A 16,613-nucleotide genomic window follows, 5' to 3' on the forward strand; every position below is an offset into this window, starting at 1 on the left:
AATTAGGTTGCCAGTTTTCTTATTAGGATATAGGGATTTCAGCAGGTTGGATCATACATTTCTGCATGATCCAGGACCTCTTAGGATTTCCATCTGGGCCTTTCTAGGCCTGATGTAATGGGGCTGTAAAGATGAGCCATTTTTTAAAATTTTATTTTAGAGAGAGAGGATGTGTGTGCACAAGTCAGGAAGAGGGGCAGAGGGGGGAGAGAGAATCCTAAGCAGGCTCCATGCTCAGTGTGGAGCTTGACACAGTGCTTGATCCCATGACCCTGGGATCATGACCTGAGCCGAAATCAAGAATCAGGTGCTCAACCCCCAAAGCACCCCCAGCACCCCAAGATGAGTACTGTTTGAGAAAGGTAGTATTTGAATAACGAACAGGACAAATGAACCTAAAGATGAATTGACAGAGATAACATTTGTTTCAAAGCCAGGAAATTCAACAGGCCTGATCATCTGGGTTGCAGATGATTCTTCAGGTTTCACGTTTTGAAACATTCAGAATCACTTCAGCTCAGTTTTTTATTAAGAAGGAGGAAGGAAAGAAGGAGGAGGTGGATGAGGAGGGGGAGGAAGAGGAGGAGGAGATGGAGAAAAGGAAAGAGAAGGGAAGAGAAAAGAAAAGAAAAAAAGAAAAAGAAAAAGAGAAAGAAAAGAAGAAAAGAAAACAAAACAAAAGGAGAACCCCTTCCCTGGTTTCTTGAGAGCTGGCACAGGACATGGTGATATACCAGTTTTATCCTTGCTGCAAGGGTGCTTCCCACCCCTAATTATCAGCAGCAGTTCTGCTGCACACTCCTTTTCCTCCTGTTGTATTCCTTTTCCTGTGGATATGATTTCTCCTTCTCATTCCTGTACCATTTCTAACCTATGGGTTGTTCTCGCCACTGGCCATTGACTCACTCAAACATGCTGTTTCCCTAGCTAAGATACAGCCCCAAGGGGCCCTGCCACAGAAAAAGAATTGCCTGGAGAAACTCTATTTTCATAATAACAGCCACCGACATTTGTTTAGCACCTTACGGTCTATTTTCTTAGCGTGCTTGGATTGCAAAGCCCTTTTCAATTATTGGATAAAAAAGACAGGTAAACACAAACAGCCTGTGAATGCATAATTAAAACAATGCCTCAAAGAAAAATGAGAGAGGAAAATCACATTAATTCCAGCAAATAATGTTAATAAACAGCTGCTGCCATCAAAGTACTAAAAGACACTATTGGTTTTAGTATTAACGAGGGACTGAAGGAGAAGGCAATGTGAAATACTTTTTAAGAGTATAGTCTGTGAAATTCATGAACTTCTCTGGTCTCCAGTCTCTTATGGTGTAGAGAGAAAGCTATGACCATGTTAAGTAATTCATAACTGCAAGACTTTTCAAATTTTGATTTATCCAGGGGTGCCTGGGTGGCTCATTCAATGAAGTGCCTGACTTCAGCTCATGTCATGATCTCATGGTTCATGGGTTCCAGCCCCCAATCAGGCTCTGCTGACAGAGCTTCGGATTCTGTGCCTCCCTCTCTCTCTGCCCTGCCATCTCCAAAAAAAAAAAAAAAAAAAAAAAAAAGAATAAAAACTTTAAGTTTTTTAAAAAAAATTTTGGTTAATCCAATGCAATCATTCCATAGATAATAAAACTGAGGCCTAGTTTATTCATTAATTCAAGAGACATGCAGTGAACATACACTATATGATAGCCACTTTCCTAGGCACTTGGAATAGAAGGTAACATTTCCTTTCTCAAGAGCTTCAAATCTAATGGGGAAGAAAGAGAATACAGCTAATATAAAAAATGTGAGTCTCAAAGGCAGAGGAAGAAAATGCAGAGTACAATAAATTTTAAACCCTAATCTCATTTCTTTCATTTGCCCTCTTTATTTCTCTTAACTCTTAGATATTTGGCCTCTGTGGGATCTAGAAAATGAACCCATCCATGTTATTATTCTTATTGGTCTGAGAAAGTTGTAGCATGTGGTGGTTTTGCGGGCTCACACGGGTGTCAAGCCTGGCTTGAGCATTTTACTAGAAACATGAATGTGTACCACTGCCTCCTGGCGTTGGGAAGAATGGCATCAATCGCAAGTGTGGTCACATATTAAATGAGCCATTGTGTATAAGGCCTAGCATGCATTAGTACAGGGCCTGACACCTATTTCAGTAAATGTTAGCTATAAACATGATAGAAGTGTTTCTCATACTGATGTTAAAGGAAACCTGGTAGGTTGCGGCAGAGAGATATCAATAAATGAGGGGTGAGGAAAACAAACTACCCCTCTGAGAAAATGAGCTCGTTAATTTTACCAGTAAACAAAGTAGTGCCATTTTCTATAAGATACTTAAAATTTTATGATGCTAGTGTACATTGTAAAGCAGTGAGTTTAGAAGACACTTCAAGCTTCTTTGATCTTGCAAAGGATGCTTCCATTTCAGAATACTTACGAATATCTCCCTGAACTTGTATGGACTAAGCAAAATATAGGAATTTTTTTTCATGCCAGGCACACCCAATCCTCTATTAATGGTATTCATTTCTGAAAAAGTCACATAACAGAGGTCAGCACTGGTCAGGATCTAGAGTTATAAATGGGCTAAGACAGGGTTTAAATAGAGAATTTTAGTTTGGTCACTAAAACTTTTTAGATTTACTGTGATTGGGGAAAAAATAAGCATTATTAAAAGATGAAAGCTTCTAAATAAAACTGTTGGCAAACAGTTCCTGAATCATGATTTTGAGGCTGTGGGTGATGCTATGGCCTGGGGAGACAGGCTGTCTCAGAGTTCTAATTCTGGCTCTGGTGGCACCAGTGGGGATTAGTGATTTATATTAGTATCTTCAGGCTCCTTTTCACAGGTTTTTTTTTCTCTAGCTTTTTTTATCTAGCTACAAGAGTTCACAAACTATGGCCCATGGGCCAAATCTGGCCTACTATCTATTTTTCACATTTTTAAGTGGCTGGAAAAAAATCAAAAGGATCATAATATTTCTTGATATTTGAGAATTACATAAAATCCAGATTTTGGTGTCCATTAATAAAATTTTATTGGAACATAGCCAATACCCATGTGCTTATGCTACAATGGCAGAGTTGAGTAGTTATAACAGAGAACATATGGGCTGTAAAACCTAAAATATTTATTCTCTGGTCCTGTCCAGAAAATATTTGCTGACCCCTGATCTGGCATATAGAATGAATCCTAACATTAAATGGGAATGGATGAACATGTCTACCAATACCGTCAGAGAGCACTCCTCATACAGACACTCTTCATGAGTGTGATCATAAGATCACAAATGTGCCAAATGCCTTCTAGTTGACATGGCAGTAAAATTTCAAGGGATTACAAACATTTTAAAATGCCCTTTGTATTATTTTAATAGCCTCTTTCAAATGTATATTTTAAGGCATTTTAAGTAGGAAGGGAATTTTGAAGGAAAAATCCCAACCACTTTTTTTTTTAAATAAAAGAATACATAGTAGCTAAAACATGCTGCTTTTCAATGCATTTATTTAATTCATGTTCAGAATTACTTGTGTATATAGAATTACCATAAACAACTCCTACTCACATTCTCTAAATGATTTCCACACATTAACTAAGAAAAGAAAAATAATACAAGCTTCATGGCTGCCTACAGACTTAGGCAGACAAAAAAAGAGATTGTCATAGTTGCCTTTGGGTAACAGATAGAATTGCACGAACTGTAACTTACAGTACTAACACAAAAGAGAAAAAATAGTTAAGATGAAGACAGTGTCATAAAATTAAATGCCTTAGCAGCATATTTAACTAATGATCAAGAAAATGACCAACTTTTATGCCTTTTATGCTAGAACACTATTAAAATGTCTCCACATTTTCACACAAAATAGACACCAAATACTGGTTTACGTTTTTAAAGACAGCAAATTAATATAACCAATGACTTTATTCACCATACTAGGAATTGCAAATACACACATGGATGATAAACTATCATTGCTGATGTCGAATAATTATTTCAAAAACTCAAAAACTGGGCCAAGCTTTTTTCTTTCTCAGAGACATCCATGACTATATCTTACAACTATCTATTTCTCATATGGCCTATTCTATACTGCAGCTGCACTGACCATCTAAATAGGCTCAAGTTTGGGTCAATTAAAAATTATACACTCTCCAGATCCATGAAATATTCTACCTAGGAAGAATTTTTTTGTAAATGCGTGAAATAGGTCTGGAGAGTTATCCAATCATAGAAACAGGAGAAAAAACAACTAGATCAGGGAAATAAAAGTAAAAACTGATTAATAGTATACCACGTAATTACAAATAATAGAGAAAAATTTTGCCACACTTATGCATGTGTGTATATAAGTGAAATAGATAGATGCATATGAATACAGAGAGAAATAACTAAATATGGAGAAAATGCAGATAAATAGATTGATAGAGATTAATCAAGTCTCTGGACCCCAAATTTAGACTACAGTTCTTAACCTACAGTCTACAGTTGGGTTTCTAGGAATCTTTGAAACCCCCAAAATCATTTGCAATTTATATAGGTATTTACATTTTTCTGACAAAACAATACATAATACAGTTATTAGATTGTTTAGGTACTCGTGTCCCCTAACTTTTCGCTCAGCTCATAAAAATCCTTCTGCAAAATAATTAGAATAGAAACATTCTTTATTGATATTTACAGAAGTGATATGCAATTGTCAGAGGATATTGGAAATAATTAGCGTAGTCATGGCTAAAGGCAGGCTATATGACACCTTCTCTTCTGAAGGGTTTAATTTTATTTCCAGGCAGATGAAACTCACTTTGGATTACCCTTCAAAATTTCTTTCTTTTTTTTTTTTTCATTTCCATAGCTGTATCTTCACCTCTCATCCCCTTTTCTTCTGTGTTTACCTCTTTTATTTCCCTGGAGGAAGGAAGAGGATAAGAAAGCCTCCCAGTTCTAGTTATTATCGATTTGGGGCACCGTGCCGAATTGGGGCTTTGAGAGTCTGGAATATTGGTAATTGCCCTTGAAACCCATAATGAGTCTTTCCTTGGATAATACCTATGCAGGTTGGTGTACTGATTCCCAACATGTGAATAATATTAAGCGTGCTTGCTGGTGGCTAGACAGTGTGTGATAAGTTGGCCAGTGTATGGAGGGAGTTTGTGAAGAAGCAGAGACAATTTTAGCAAAATGAGTTCTGTAATGAAGAAAGCGGAGCTTCAGCATGCAATCGTTTTCCAGAGGAAAAAATTACAGGTGCACATTCCTTCTCTGGTATAGTTATTCACATAAAAGTAAGGCTACTGCAGGCAGGTGAATTTTCTCCCCAGCTCGTCATGACAGTATTACTATTTGTGACCAGAGAACATACATTTAAAAGAACTGTGAGTGGGCACCTTTATCTAGTGCCTATTTTTATGATAGGCTTAAACATATAAACAATTGCAAATAGATGAAAATGCCTACTCTCACATCAAGTACCAAAACTCTTAATACATACTCTGTTAATCATAATAAAAATTCATAAGTTCATATTTCAGAAACCAGGCTCCAGCCTCTAATATCTCATATTTTTATGCCAGAAGATATATATATATATATATATATATATATATATATATATATATACACACACACACACATATATATACGTGTGTATATATATACGTGTATATATACATATATATACGTATATATATACACACGTATATATATATATGTGTGTGTATATATATATATATAAAACTTTATTTTGATTTTCTGGAACTTTACCTTTGTAAAGATAAATCAGTCTCTCTCTCTCTCTCTCTCTCTCTCTCTCTCTCTCTCTCACACACACACACACACACACACACACACACACAAAGTAGTGTTAGCTGTTTGACCTTGATCAAATTACTTCACTGTGCCTCAGTTTCTTTATCTGGAAATGGAGATAATAACAGAGCTGGCTTCATGGAGCTGTGATAAAGATCAAATTTAATGATACATGTACAGATCCTGGAACATTGCCTGGGATACAGATAAAGCTATAAATCCTATAATGAGTAACCTACTGCTCTGTCTAGATCCCAGAGGCTGGCATGTTGGCTGCTGATGGCTCACAGAAGCCTTCATGGAGATTGCTCTCCATTGCAACAGGGAGCTGCTTCACCTGAGTTTATCTGTCTCCTCTTTTCCCATAAACCACTAGAGTAGCTAATACCAAGATAAAAGGTCTGCTCCTTGAGTTTAGAGCAGCCCTGAGGGGCACCCCAGCTCTAGAGCTCCCCATAGCATCAGCTGAGACCTCATTTGTAATGGTGGTGTGGGCCAGCTTCTCCTTCTGTCTAATCCTGCTCTCCTTGCTTTCTCATAGATGAGATATCTCCAGAGAGCATTCCCTAATACACTGTTTTTAAAAAACTTATCTATCTATCTATCTATCTATCTATCTATCTATCTATCTATCTATCATCTATATCCAGTATAGATAACATAGCGTTATAGTAGTTTCAAGTGTATAATATAAGGATTCAACAATCCTACACATTACTCAGTGTTCATCAAGATAAATGTCCTCTTAGTCCCCATCACCTATTTCACCCTCCCCCCACCCACTTCCCTTCTGGCAATCACCACTTTGTTCTCTGTATTTCAAGACATGCAGTTTGTTTGTCTCTTTTTTCTTTGTTAATTTGTTCCTCAAATTGCACATATGAGTGAAATCATACAGTATTTGCCTTTCTCTGACTAACTTATTTTAACTAGCATTATACCCTCTAGCTCCATCCATGTGGTTGCAAGTGGCAATTTTAGTCTATAAATCTGAAGAAAACAACCGTTAAAAATTCGCATTCTATGTTGAAAAACACAAGGGAAGTTGTAACTTACAGAGAATGCATTTCAGAGAAGAAACCTAAACCCCATTTCCCTGACCCTGACTATAACAAGAGGAAGACGACTAGGACAGAGGAAGTGCCTCTTGAAGAAAAGTTTTCAAGATAAACCCTATTTTTTTAAGGGGAGGAAAATAAATTCTCTCAACCATCAGAACAAGTTCAGAGAAGCACAAGAGAGTTGCTGGTAAATTCTGAAGTATGCTAGAACTGTCACTCACCCCTTCTCCAAGTTGTAGACTCACATGAAGCTCAGCAATCCATTGAATCTGTTGGGTCTGAAGCTCATGCTTCATGGAAAAAGGGACAAGATGACAGGGTTGAGGGAAGCAGCAATGGTGAAACAGCCTGCATTATCCCTACTTGGCAGACCAGGGTACATGAGTTTCCTGGTAGCTGAATAAGCACAAAGAAAGCAGCTGGCTTTTGAGCCCTTCTAATGGTATGCCATCTAACAGGACCTTGCTTAAGGTGGAAAAGTCTACCATGTGAAGTGGATTTCCAATTCTAGGGATGCTGAACAATCCACAAATGTTCTCTATAAGTAAGTCAACTTTTGGAAAGGAATGTAATAACCAGTCAGTGTTAAGGAGCTGTACTACAGCAATAGCTTCTGTGTAGACAGACTTCTACCTTCTTCCATTTCTCTTTTGGTAACGTTATCAGAAAGGAAAGCAGAGAAGTAGGAAAGAGGACATACAGAATTTCCCTCCACTTCAGCCGCTAGAACCACAAAGAGGTCTTTGCTGCACAAGGGGATGGAAAGATATTACACAGCAGGAAATAAGAGTTCAGCATAGCCAATTTAGGAGTAGCTATTGCTGACAATAAAATCATTTCATACAATTGAGAGTCTGCCGTGAACCTGGTAAACATATACACTTCAATAAGTATTCATCCAGTACCCTGCATCATACTGTACCATGTGTTAGAGATGCCATGATGAGAAGAAAGACATGGCTCCTAACACTTACGGAGCATACACTTCCTCGTCTCCTTTTGCCTTTCTACCTCTGAATCATTATGTCTTCTCCCTGTGACAGACTATTCTTCAAAGAAGGTTGAGACATCATCTGTTAATTATTCTGTTTATTTTTTAAACATCATAAGGAAAATTTGCCCAGAACACATTTTAAGAAGCAAAAAGACTGAATGCATTTTCTTACTTCAAGTACTATACATTAAATTCTGCCAACATTCCTTTCTCAACCACATTTCCCAAAAGCTTAGCATTTGGCCATAAAAGTTCACTCCAGTCTAAAATTTGGCATGCCTCACAGCAAAGTCTTCAAATTTGCCAATTTGGCTAACATCTCCTTTTTGAATAACAAGTAGGGAAATAGGAAAAAAAATTATGTGAAATGGTATAAATCATGGCATTATCCAGACACAATTCATTTCATGAGATAATAGTAAGAGTAAAATAAATTAATCCTAAATTATGGTAGATTTGTTTTCAGATAGATTTCCACAAAAGTTTAAAATCTGCATGAAAATATACTATACAAAGAAATATAATTGAGTCATATACAAAAATCAGAGAACATTTTTTAATGTTTGTTTGTTTATTTATTTATTTATTTATTTATTTATTTAAATATGAAATTTATTGTCAAATTGGTTTCCATACAACACCCAGTGCTCATCCCAACAGGTGCCCTCCTCAATGCCCTTCACCCACCCTCCCTTCCCTCCCACCCCCCATCAGCCCTCAGTTTATTCTCAGTTTTTAAGAGTCTCTTATGTTTTGGCTCCCTCCTTCTCTAACTTTTTTCTCTTTTTCCTTCCCCTCCCCCATGGTCTTCTGTTAAGTTTCTCAGGATCCACATAAGAGTGAAAACATATGGTATCTGTCTTTCTCTGTATGACTTATTTCACTTAGCATAACACTCTCCAGTTCCATCCACGTTGCTACAAAAGGCCAGATTTCATTCTTTCTCATTGCCACATAGTATTCCATTGTGTATATAAACCACAATTTCTTTACCCATTCATCAGTTGATGGACATTTAGGCTCTTCCCATAATTTCGCTATTGTTAAAAGTGCTGCCATAAACATTGGGGTACAAGTGCCGCTATGCATCAGCACTCCTGTATCACTTGGGTAAATTCCTAGCAGTGCTATTGCTAGGGAAACAATCAACAAAACTAAAAGGCAACCAATGGAATGGGAAAAGATATTTGCAAGTGACATATCAGACAAAGGGCTAGTATCAAAATCTATATAGAACTCACCAAACTCCACACCTGAAAAACAAATAACCCAGTGAAGAAATGGGCAGAAAACATGAACAGACACTTCTCTAAAGAAGACATCGGATGGCCAACAGGCACATGAAAAGATGCTCAATGTCGCTCCTTATCAGGGAAATACAAATCAAAACCACACTCAGATATCACCTCACGCTAGTCAGAGTCGCCAAAATGAACAAATCAGGAGACTATAGATGCTGGCGAGGATGTGGAGAAACGGGAACCCTCTTGCACTGTTGGTGGGAATGTAAACTGAGAACTTTGATTCTATTGTAAAATCTTTTTTTTTTATTATTTACACATGACTATTACTTAATTTCAGAGGACATTTCAGACTAAAGTAAAACAAAAATGAAACAAAACAACTCCTATCTACATAGCATATATGGATATATATAAATTATAAATAATTCTATATAAAGAATTATATTCTATAATATTCGATAATATAAAGAATCAAAAAGATATATAGCACATATACAGATAAACTATATATATATATGTATATATATATATATATATATATACATATATACATAAACTTACATATATCTGCACACACACACAAATGTGTGTATGTATATATAGTACCAGAATGTTTGGCAAAGAGCTTTCAGAAAGCTTTTTGTCAGTTTTGTTAGAAATCATTATAGGCAGTTGGGATTAAAGTATTTAATCCTATCCATCGATATACCTTGGTAGTTGGGCTTGAGGTATTTGTACATAAAGACAGAATCATTTTGGATCTGTAAACATCATTTGTAGCATGGGTTTTCAAAAATGGTGATGGAGAGAATTCCTCAGAGAAAGCCAATATAGAATAAGTATATGTTATAAGAATCTGCTGCTAGTCAGGCCTACAAAAGAAGGTTCTGTACAAAGCATTGACCACATTTCTGCAATCTTTTCTGTCTCACACTTTCTGACAAATGAACACATTCTTGCAACTTTCTAGATTCTCTGTGTCCAGCTATCACCTAATTAGAATAATTAGAAAATATCATCTTATCCTTCTCATTTGCAAAAATAAATCCAGTACAGTCAGTAATTCTAATATTGCAAAACTGGTTAAAAATCATGTGCTTTAGATTCCCACATTTTCATACAAATACAGAAGCATTTGTCTGGAAATTCTATTTTAATTGGAGGGACACACCAATAAAGCCTCAATGACCAAAATTCATGGCACAAACACTGAATTCTTAATGAAGCCATGGTGTTTCTCCAACTTTCTCTTTAAAGAAGCATTTGGCACAATTCTCTTATCACTCCTTAAGATAATTTAGAATTATAAGACCTAATTTAGAAAATATTACATATTGTGTTAATGATTCAGGAAGCATCCTTTCAAATGAGCTATGGGCATAGTATGTTTATTTCCATAATTACTGCAGCAGACCTAAATTTCCTTGAGAATGTGTTGTTTTTTTGTTTTTTGTTTTTTTTTTTAAAGACAACCGTCAGATTTCACATCACAGAGTCTTAAACTTCTTAAGCTTTGCTCATCAAAAGCCATATATCATATTCCCCATATATGAAATGCATCCCCTAGAGAAACAATCTTAGAGGGGAAGTTTTGAGACTTCCTGGGTTCGAAGGCCCAGTTCTCTCTAGAACAATCTTGACAATATCCATCTATGTTATATTAGAACACCTTCACCAAAAGATGAAATTTTTACATATTTAGTAGACAGAATGGGAAAGCAGACCTTTAGTATTATTGGAGACAGAGTCAAAGCTGTCAGTTTAATACCATGCTCACTTAAAAGCCAATAGGCACTAATATTGTGAATAAATAGAGAAAGAAATTTCCTCCAGTGATACTTCAAAGACTTTGCAACATCTGGAATTTGGTTCTATACAGGGTATTCCACTAAAAAGTAAGTATAAAAAGATTTTAATAGAGCAAACAAGATTCAGGTTTCTTACAATGTGTTCTCCCTGGGGGGAGACAAATAACACAATGCATCTGACTAACCTTTCTGCACTTCAGCTGCATCAATTAACATTTAGTCATGGATTCCATCATGAGCCAGATGAACTCAGTGCTACAGCTGTTTTCAGTGAAGGGGAAAAATATACTTCCACATTTTAGATTCCCAGCATTTATAAATCTGGGAAAAATGTTTTATTGACTGCCGTTGTGCCAGCATTATTGATATGCATTACATATTAGTCACCCAAATAAATTCACACACACCCTAGACTGTGATTAAATCAGGGTCAGTAGCGCATGAACTGGGTCAGCCAGCACCAATGCTATAAAAACCACATTCTCAACCTTTTTTCTTACATAAAGGATTAAGGAAGGGCTAAAGAACTGATCAAAGAAATAGATTGCGGCCTTGAAAAAATTGTTATTGGGTGGGTCAAACATTTCAGTGGAGATCAGGTACTCTGAGAGAGGGATGCAGATGACTAGAAAAAAATGAACAGATGTTGAAGAAATTGAACTGCAGGATCTAATGGCTTGGCAGAGACATCCTCAATACTACAAGCCAAACATGTGGAAGTGTTTGGTTGGGAGCAAAGCTGGGGTACAGAATAGCAATACTTAGTTAGTCATTGAAGGAGGATTTTTGTTTTGTTTTATTTTTATAGCAAAGGTTCCTTCAAGATGCAGTTTGTGGAGAAATATTACAGTGAATCAGCTGGGTAAGCTACTCTACCTGTCACACCTTGCTAAATTTCACATCACAAGAACATTATAAAACTAATTTTGTCTCCATTAGTCCCTTATAAATGCTGTTCCATGTCTTCTGGTCAACTCTGGAGTCACATGGATGAATGGATATCCAATAGTCACGTGGCCATATGTGCACTGCGTGTGTGTGTACCATCATTTGTACTGGTGTATAAACCTGGAATCACTATCTGTGTAAAAACTAACCAAATTTGACACTTGCCTTCTCAAATTAATGTTCTTAGCCACAACTCAAGAAGAATAAAGGTTGTATGTCTTCACTTTTACCAACACAGAATGTCAGTCACTTAATCAAACCAGAAAAATGCCTTACCTGGAACTACTTCAAAAAGGAATTTTCCTGGGCTCTCTTCATTGCAGGGATGTTCAAGGACTTTATTTCCAGGCAGAAAAATAGTACCCTGTGAACACAAATGCCCCAAACATCAACATCATCAGAGGGCAAATATTGGATATCATCATCATTATCATCAGTAAATATCCAAAGTGTATCTGTAATCCAGTATATAGTAATACACATCAGACTCATTTATATTCCCAACTAATCAAAAATCATGTCACAGAATCATATTAATTCAACATTTAACAAGTTTTTGTTGACCACCCAATGTATATAAGATACTGTATTAGGTACCGAGTTCATTTTAAGCACCGATTTATTAAATGCATTCTGCGTGCCAAAATTTTTACTGAGCCTTCTACCAACATCATATTATTTAATTGTTAGAACAGTCTTATAAGGTAGGTGTTATCTTCCCCATTTTACAGCTGTGAAAACCAAAGCGAAGGCATTAAGTAACTCAGCCAAGGTCTTTGCCATAGCCATCCCTTGATTATTCCTTCCTTTTCCGTTAGATTTCTCTCTCTTTAGTGTATTATTTCCATCAGTACCAAGACATACTTAAAGTTCTATCCCATTACAAGATACTACTTCGACTCCTCCTGTTCCAGCTATCATCTTTTTCCCCTCTTGCCTACCAAAGAGCTGCCTACATTGAATCTATTTCTTTACATGATATATTTCTTTACACGTGTCCACTGCAGCCTCATTTGTGCACCCACAATTCCAATTACCTGATTCTCACAAGCTTCATGCTTAACAATTCTCAATCTTCAATAAATTTGACTTCCCAGGAGGATTCAGCACTATTAACCATTCTTTCTTGAAGCACCTTCTTGGTTTTCTCCAGGTTTTTCTCTTACTTTGAGATTTGGTAGAGTCTCTTTTCCTGGCTCTAAGTGGCCTTTAAATATTAAAGTGTTTCAAAGATGTATCCAATTATTCCTTCTCTTCTGACTCTATTTTCTCTTTCTCAGAACTATCTCATTCATGTCTATGACTTCAATAACCAACTATAAGCCAATGAATATCAGATTAATATTTTTCCCCTTCCCCCTGCTGCTGCTGCTGCTGCTGCTGCTTCTTCTTCTTCTTCTTCTTCTTCTTCTTCTTCTTCTTCTTCTTCTCCTTTTAATTTTAACTAGGCTTCATGCCCAACATGGGGCTGGAACTCACGACCCTGAGATCAGGAGTCGCAGGGTCCACTGACTGAGCCAGCCAAGCACCCCTCAGATTAGTATTTCTAACTCAGGACTCTCTAATTTTCAGAACTTTATATCCAAGAACTTATTTGCATTTCCATTTGCATAGCAAAAGCATCTTAAACTAAATTTAGTCAAATTAAAATGCAATTAATTTTGGTCCTGTTTAGGTATTCACTAGCTTTGTGACTGGCATCTTCTTCCAATCAGTTGCAAAAGCCAGAAATGTAGGAGTCATCATCCTTAGTATATCTGTACTAACACTCAAGTGACTATTGTTTGTGGTCTTGTATGTTTCAAAGTCCATTCACTGAATTCTCCATAATACTCAAACATCTTTCAATCCATTTTTTTTCTTAATGCATTCCAAGTATCTTTAGAAACAGAAACTTCACCTTGCAACTTTCTTGCTTAAAAATCTTCAATGACTTTTATTTGTCCTCAGATCAATAGACCTTTGGGTCTACTTCCACCCAAATCTATAAGCTCATTTTTCTGCTCTTATGCTTCTGATGCTTTCTATGACTTTCTGTAATCAAGCCAACTCCTTTTCTATAAATAGTATCATACCCCCATCTACCTTAGGACTGTATTCTTTCCTGGATTGTTTTATAACCATTTCACAGATTGATTACATCCAAAATACACTTGTATAGCTTCCAGAAAATGTTCCTGGATGATTTACTACTGTATGTAACTATGCTATTTGTAAAATTATTTTATTAATGTCTATCTCCATCATTAAACTGTAAAGGAGTAAAGATAATGTGTGTTTTGCTCTCTAATTTACCACCAATGCCTAGTATTTTGCCTAACATAAGGCTAACGCTGAAAAAAAGTATATTGTTGAGTGAATAAGTACTGTTAGTGTAGTAAAGCCAAGATTATAAACCAAGAATGCTGGATTTAAAAGCCTATGTTATTGTCAACAAGATTATATCATCCAGTTTTGCCAGTTTGAAGCAATATTTAGCTCAAGTAATATTTTACTCAGGTTTCATCCTACCTGATTTGGCACAGAAAATTATAGTCATCAACTCTGTCCCTACATCTAGGCTTAGAGTGTTAAAGCATAGCACTCCCTAACTAAAACCTAAGGAATTATAGGTTAGACATCTCCCTCCCCCTCCTTGCTTACAAGAGGAAGTTTTAGAGGTACTACCTTTTTTTTCCTCCTCCAGGAAGTAAATTTTCTTACTTCTCATCATATCTAGTGTCCTTGGCCCATGGATCACCAGTTTCTGGTGTTTTCAATAATTTTTTAAATTACAAAACACTTTGAAAATATTCATCATAATTAAGACTTTTTAATATATAGGTTTAATCTATATGGTTTCCATATAAAGTGATAAAAATCAGCTGTTTCAATGAGGAGTTTGTTTTACTTCCTGAAATGATTTTGTGAAGTAATTAAATTTGTGATTTAGCTGGGTGTTAGAATATAGCATCTAACCTTCCAGACAAATACAATATTCACTTATGGGTGCACGTATGCCTGTATGTTTGTATGTGTGTACACATGACTCCTGTTTAATTCTATGTCTTCAGGCTCTACTTAGGATCTTAAAATGTACATATATCCTGTAAGTTGAATTCAAGCCACTCTCCTGCATAAATAATTCTCTTGCATGAGTCAGTCTCTTCCATGAAATCCCAAAGTACCTCACTTGATTATTAAAAGACAGAGTAGTGCTATTCTTTGTTTTCTTTTTCATACATGTGAAATAGCTAGTTCTGGCTGAAATTTTTATTTTCACTTTTAAAATTTGACATCTTCCAGATTTTATATTTTAGCTGTTTTCCAAGAAAATTATGATGAGAGCATAATAGTTCAAGTATTAGTAGATAATGTTTAGGGCAGGATATATTGTAATTGACAAACATTTGCTGTGGTTAATTCATTGTCATTCAATTATAAAATAAAGTAATTTAACTGAAATCTAGTAATTGAACTTGATCACCTTGTATAGAAACCATGTAGTTAAAGTCTATAACTAAGAGAAGAGTCTTAATTGTGATAGTTATTTCAAATACTCTGTAATATGATATTGTTAAAAAATGCAGAGAAATTTTAAAAATCTATAATTTACCCACCACCATAGATAACTAATGTTAGCACTTATACATCTTCCTGTATTTGTATATATTTATGTATATGTGTGTATTAACAGCTACAGTAATTTTTATTTAAAAAGTAATCAAAATAAAGCCTTATTTATTATCTGCTTCAAAACTTAAAAATCATGTATTGTTAGTATGCCAATTTAATAATTGATATCATTTTTAATTTTAATTTTTTAAAGTTTATTTATTTTGAGAGAAAGAGAGAGAGAGCATAAGCAGGGGAGAGGCAGAGGAAAAGGGAGAGAGAGAATCCCAAGCAGGCTCCACACTGTCAGCACAGAGCCTGACAGGGGGCTCGAACTTATGAACTGTGAGATCATGACTTGAGCCAACTACTTGGACACTTAACAGACTAAGCCACCCAGGCGCCCCAACATAATTTTTTAAAGCTGAATAGTATAGTGCTTGCTTGAATATACATACTTTTACACCCTCTGTTCATGTAAAGTGTTTATGGTTTTCTTCAAGTGTTATAATAAAGAATATTTTCATGAACATCCATGAAGCTAAATCTTTGAGCTCCTCCTTAACTTATTCTAAAGGACAAAGCCCTAAGAGAGAAATTAGTAGTCAAAAAGTATGCACTGTTTGTATGGGTTTAGTTATTTCTTCCAGAGTACTCTAAATTAGCTAAGCAAACAAATAAGCAACTAGTGAGCAAGTAAAATAAAAGTGCCCAATCTGATTGAGAAGTAGTTTATTGAGACACTACCATATGTCAGATATTATTTCAGATGGTGTGAAGTATGGAAGAGAAATAAACTCTTTACTTTCAATATAAGAATAACGTATTATATGACTATTATACATGAAATAAGTACCAAAGTATATAGGAAACCAAACAAATGTAAGAGTTTAAGAAGAGAGTGTCATTAGTGTAGTCTTATTAGTTAAGAAAGGTAATATGAAAAAATAATTTTTAAAGGAAGATTAGATTTTAATATTTAGTGAGGTAGGGGTAATCTTCTAAAATGGAGGAAATCACATCAACAAAAGCAGTAATTAGAGCCATATGTGCATAACACATTAGAATAAGAGAATTTTCACATGAAGGAATAATTAGGAGGTAATGATTTGGTGACATTGAGGACACCCCCTGGAAAGTCTACCCTTGGG

General features: G+C 35.8%; 1 protein-coding gene across 4 annotated transcripts in view; it reads right to left on the reverse strand.

Annotated features, from left to right (window-relative positions):
* The window catches only part of ARHGAP24 (Rho GTPase activating protein 24), a 648,119-nt gene that overhangs the window by 262,446 nt on the left and 369,060 nt on the right, over positions 1-16,613 (reverse strand). For 3 of the 4 annotated variants that reach the window (XM_027060078.2, XM_027060062.2, XM_015067364.3), the window contains exon 3: positions 12,145-12,232. In XM_027060078.2, coding sequence (XP_026915879.1) covers positions 12,145-12,232 — 88 coding nt within the window. Of the gene's footprint in view, positions 1-12,144; positions 12,233-16,613 lie in introns of those variants that run through there. The other variant, XM_015067387.3, reaches the window with a different exon arrangement.

This window comes from Acinonyx jubatus, chromosome B1 (genome assembly GCF_027475565.1).
Source record: "Acinonyx jubatus isolate Ajub_Pintada_27869175 chromosome B1, VMU_Ajub_asm_v1.0, whole genome shotgun sequence".
NCBI lineage: Eukaryota > Metazoa > Chordata > Mammalia > Carnivora > Felidae > Acinonyx > Acinonyx jubatus.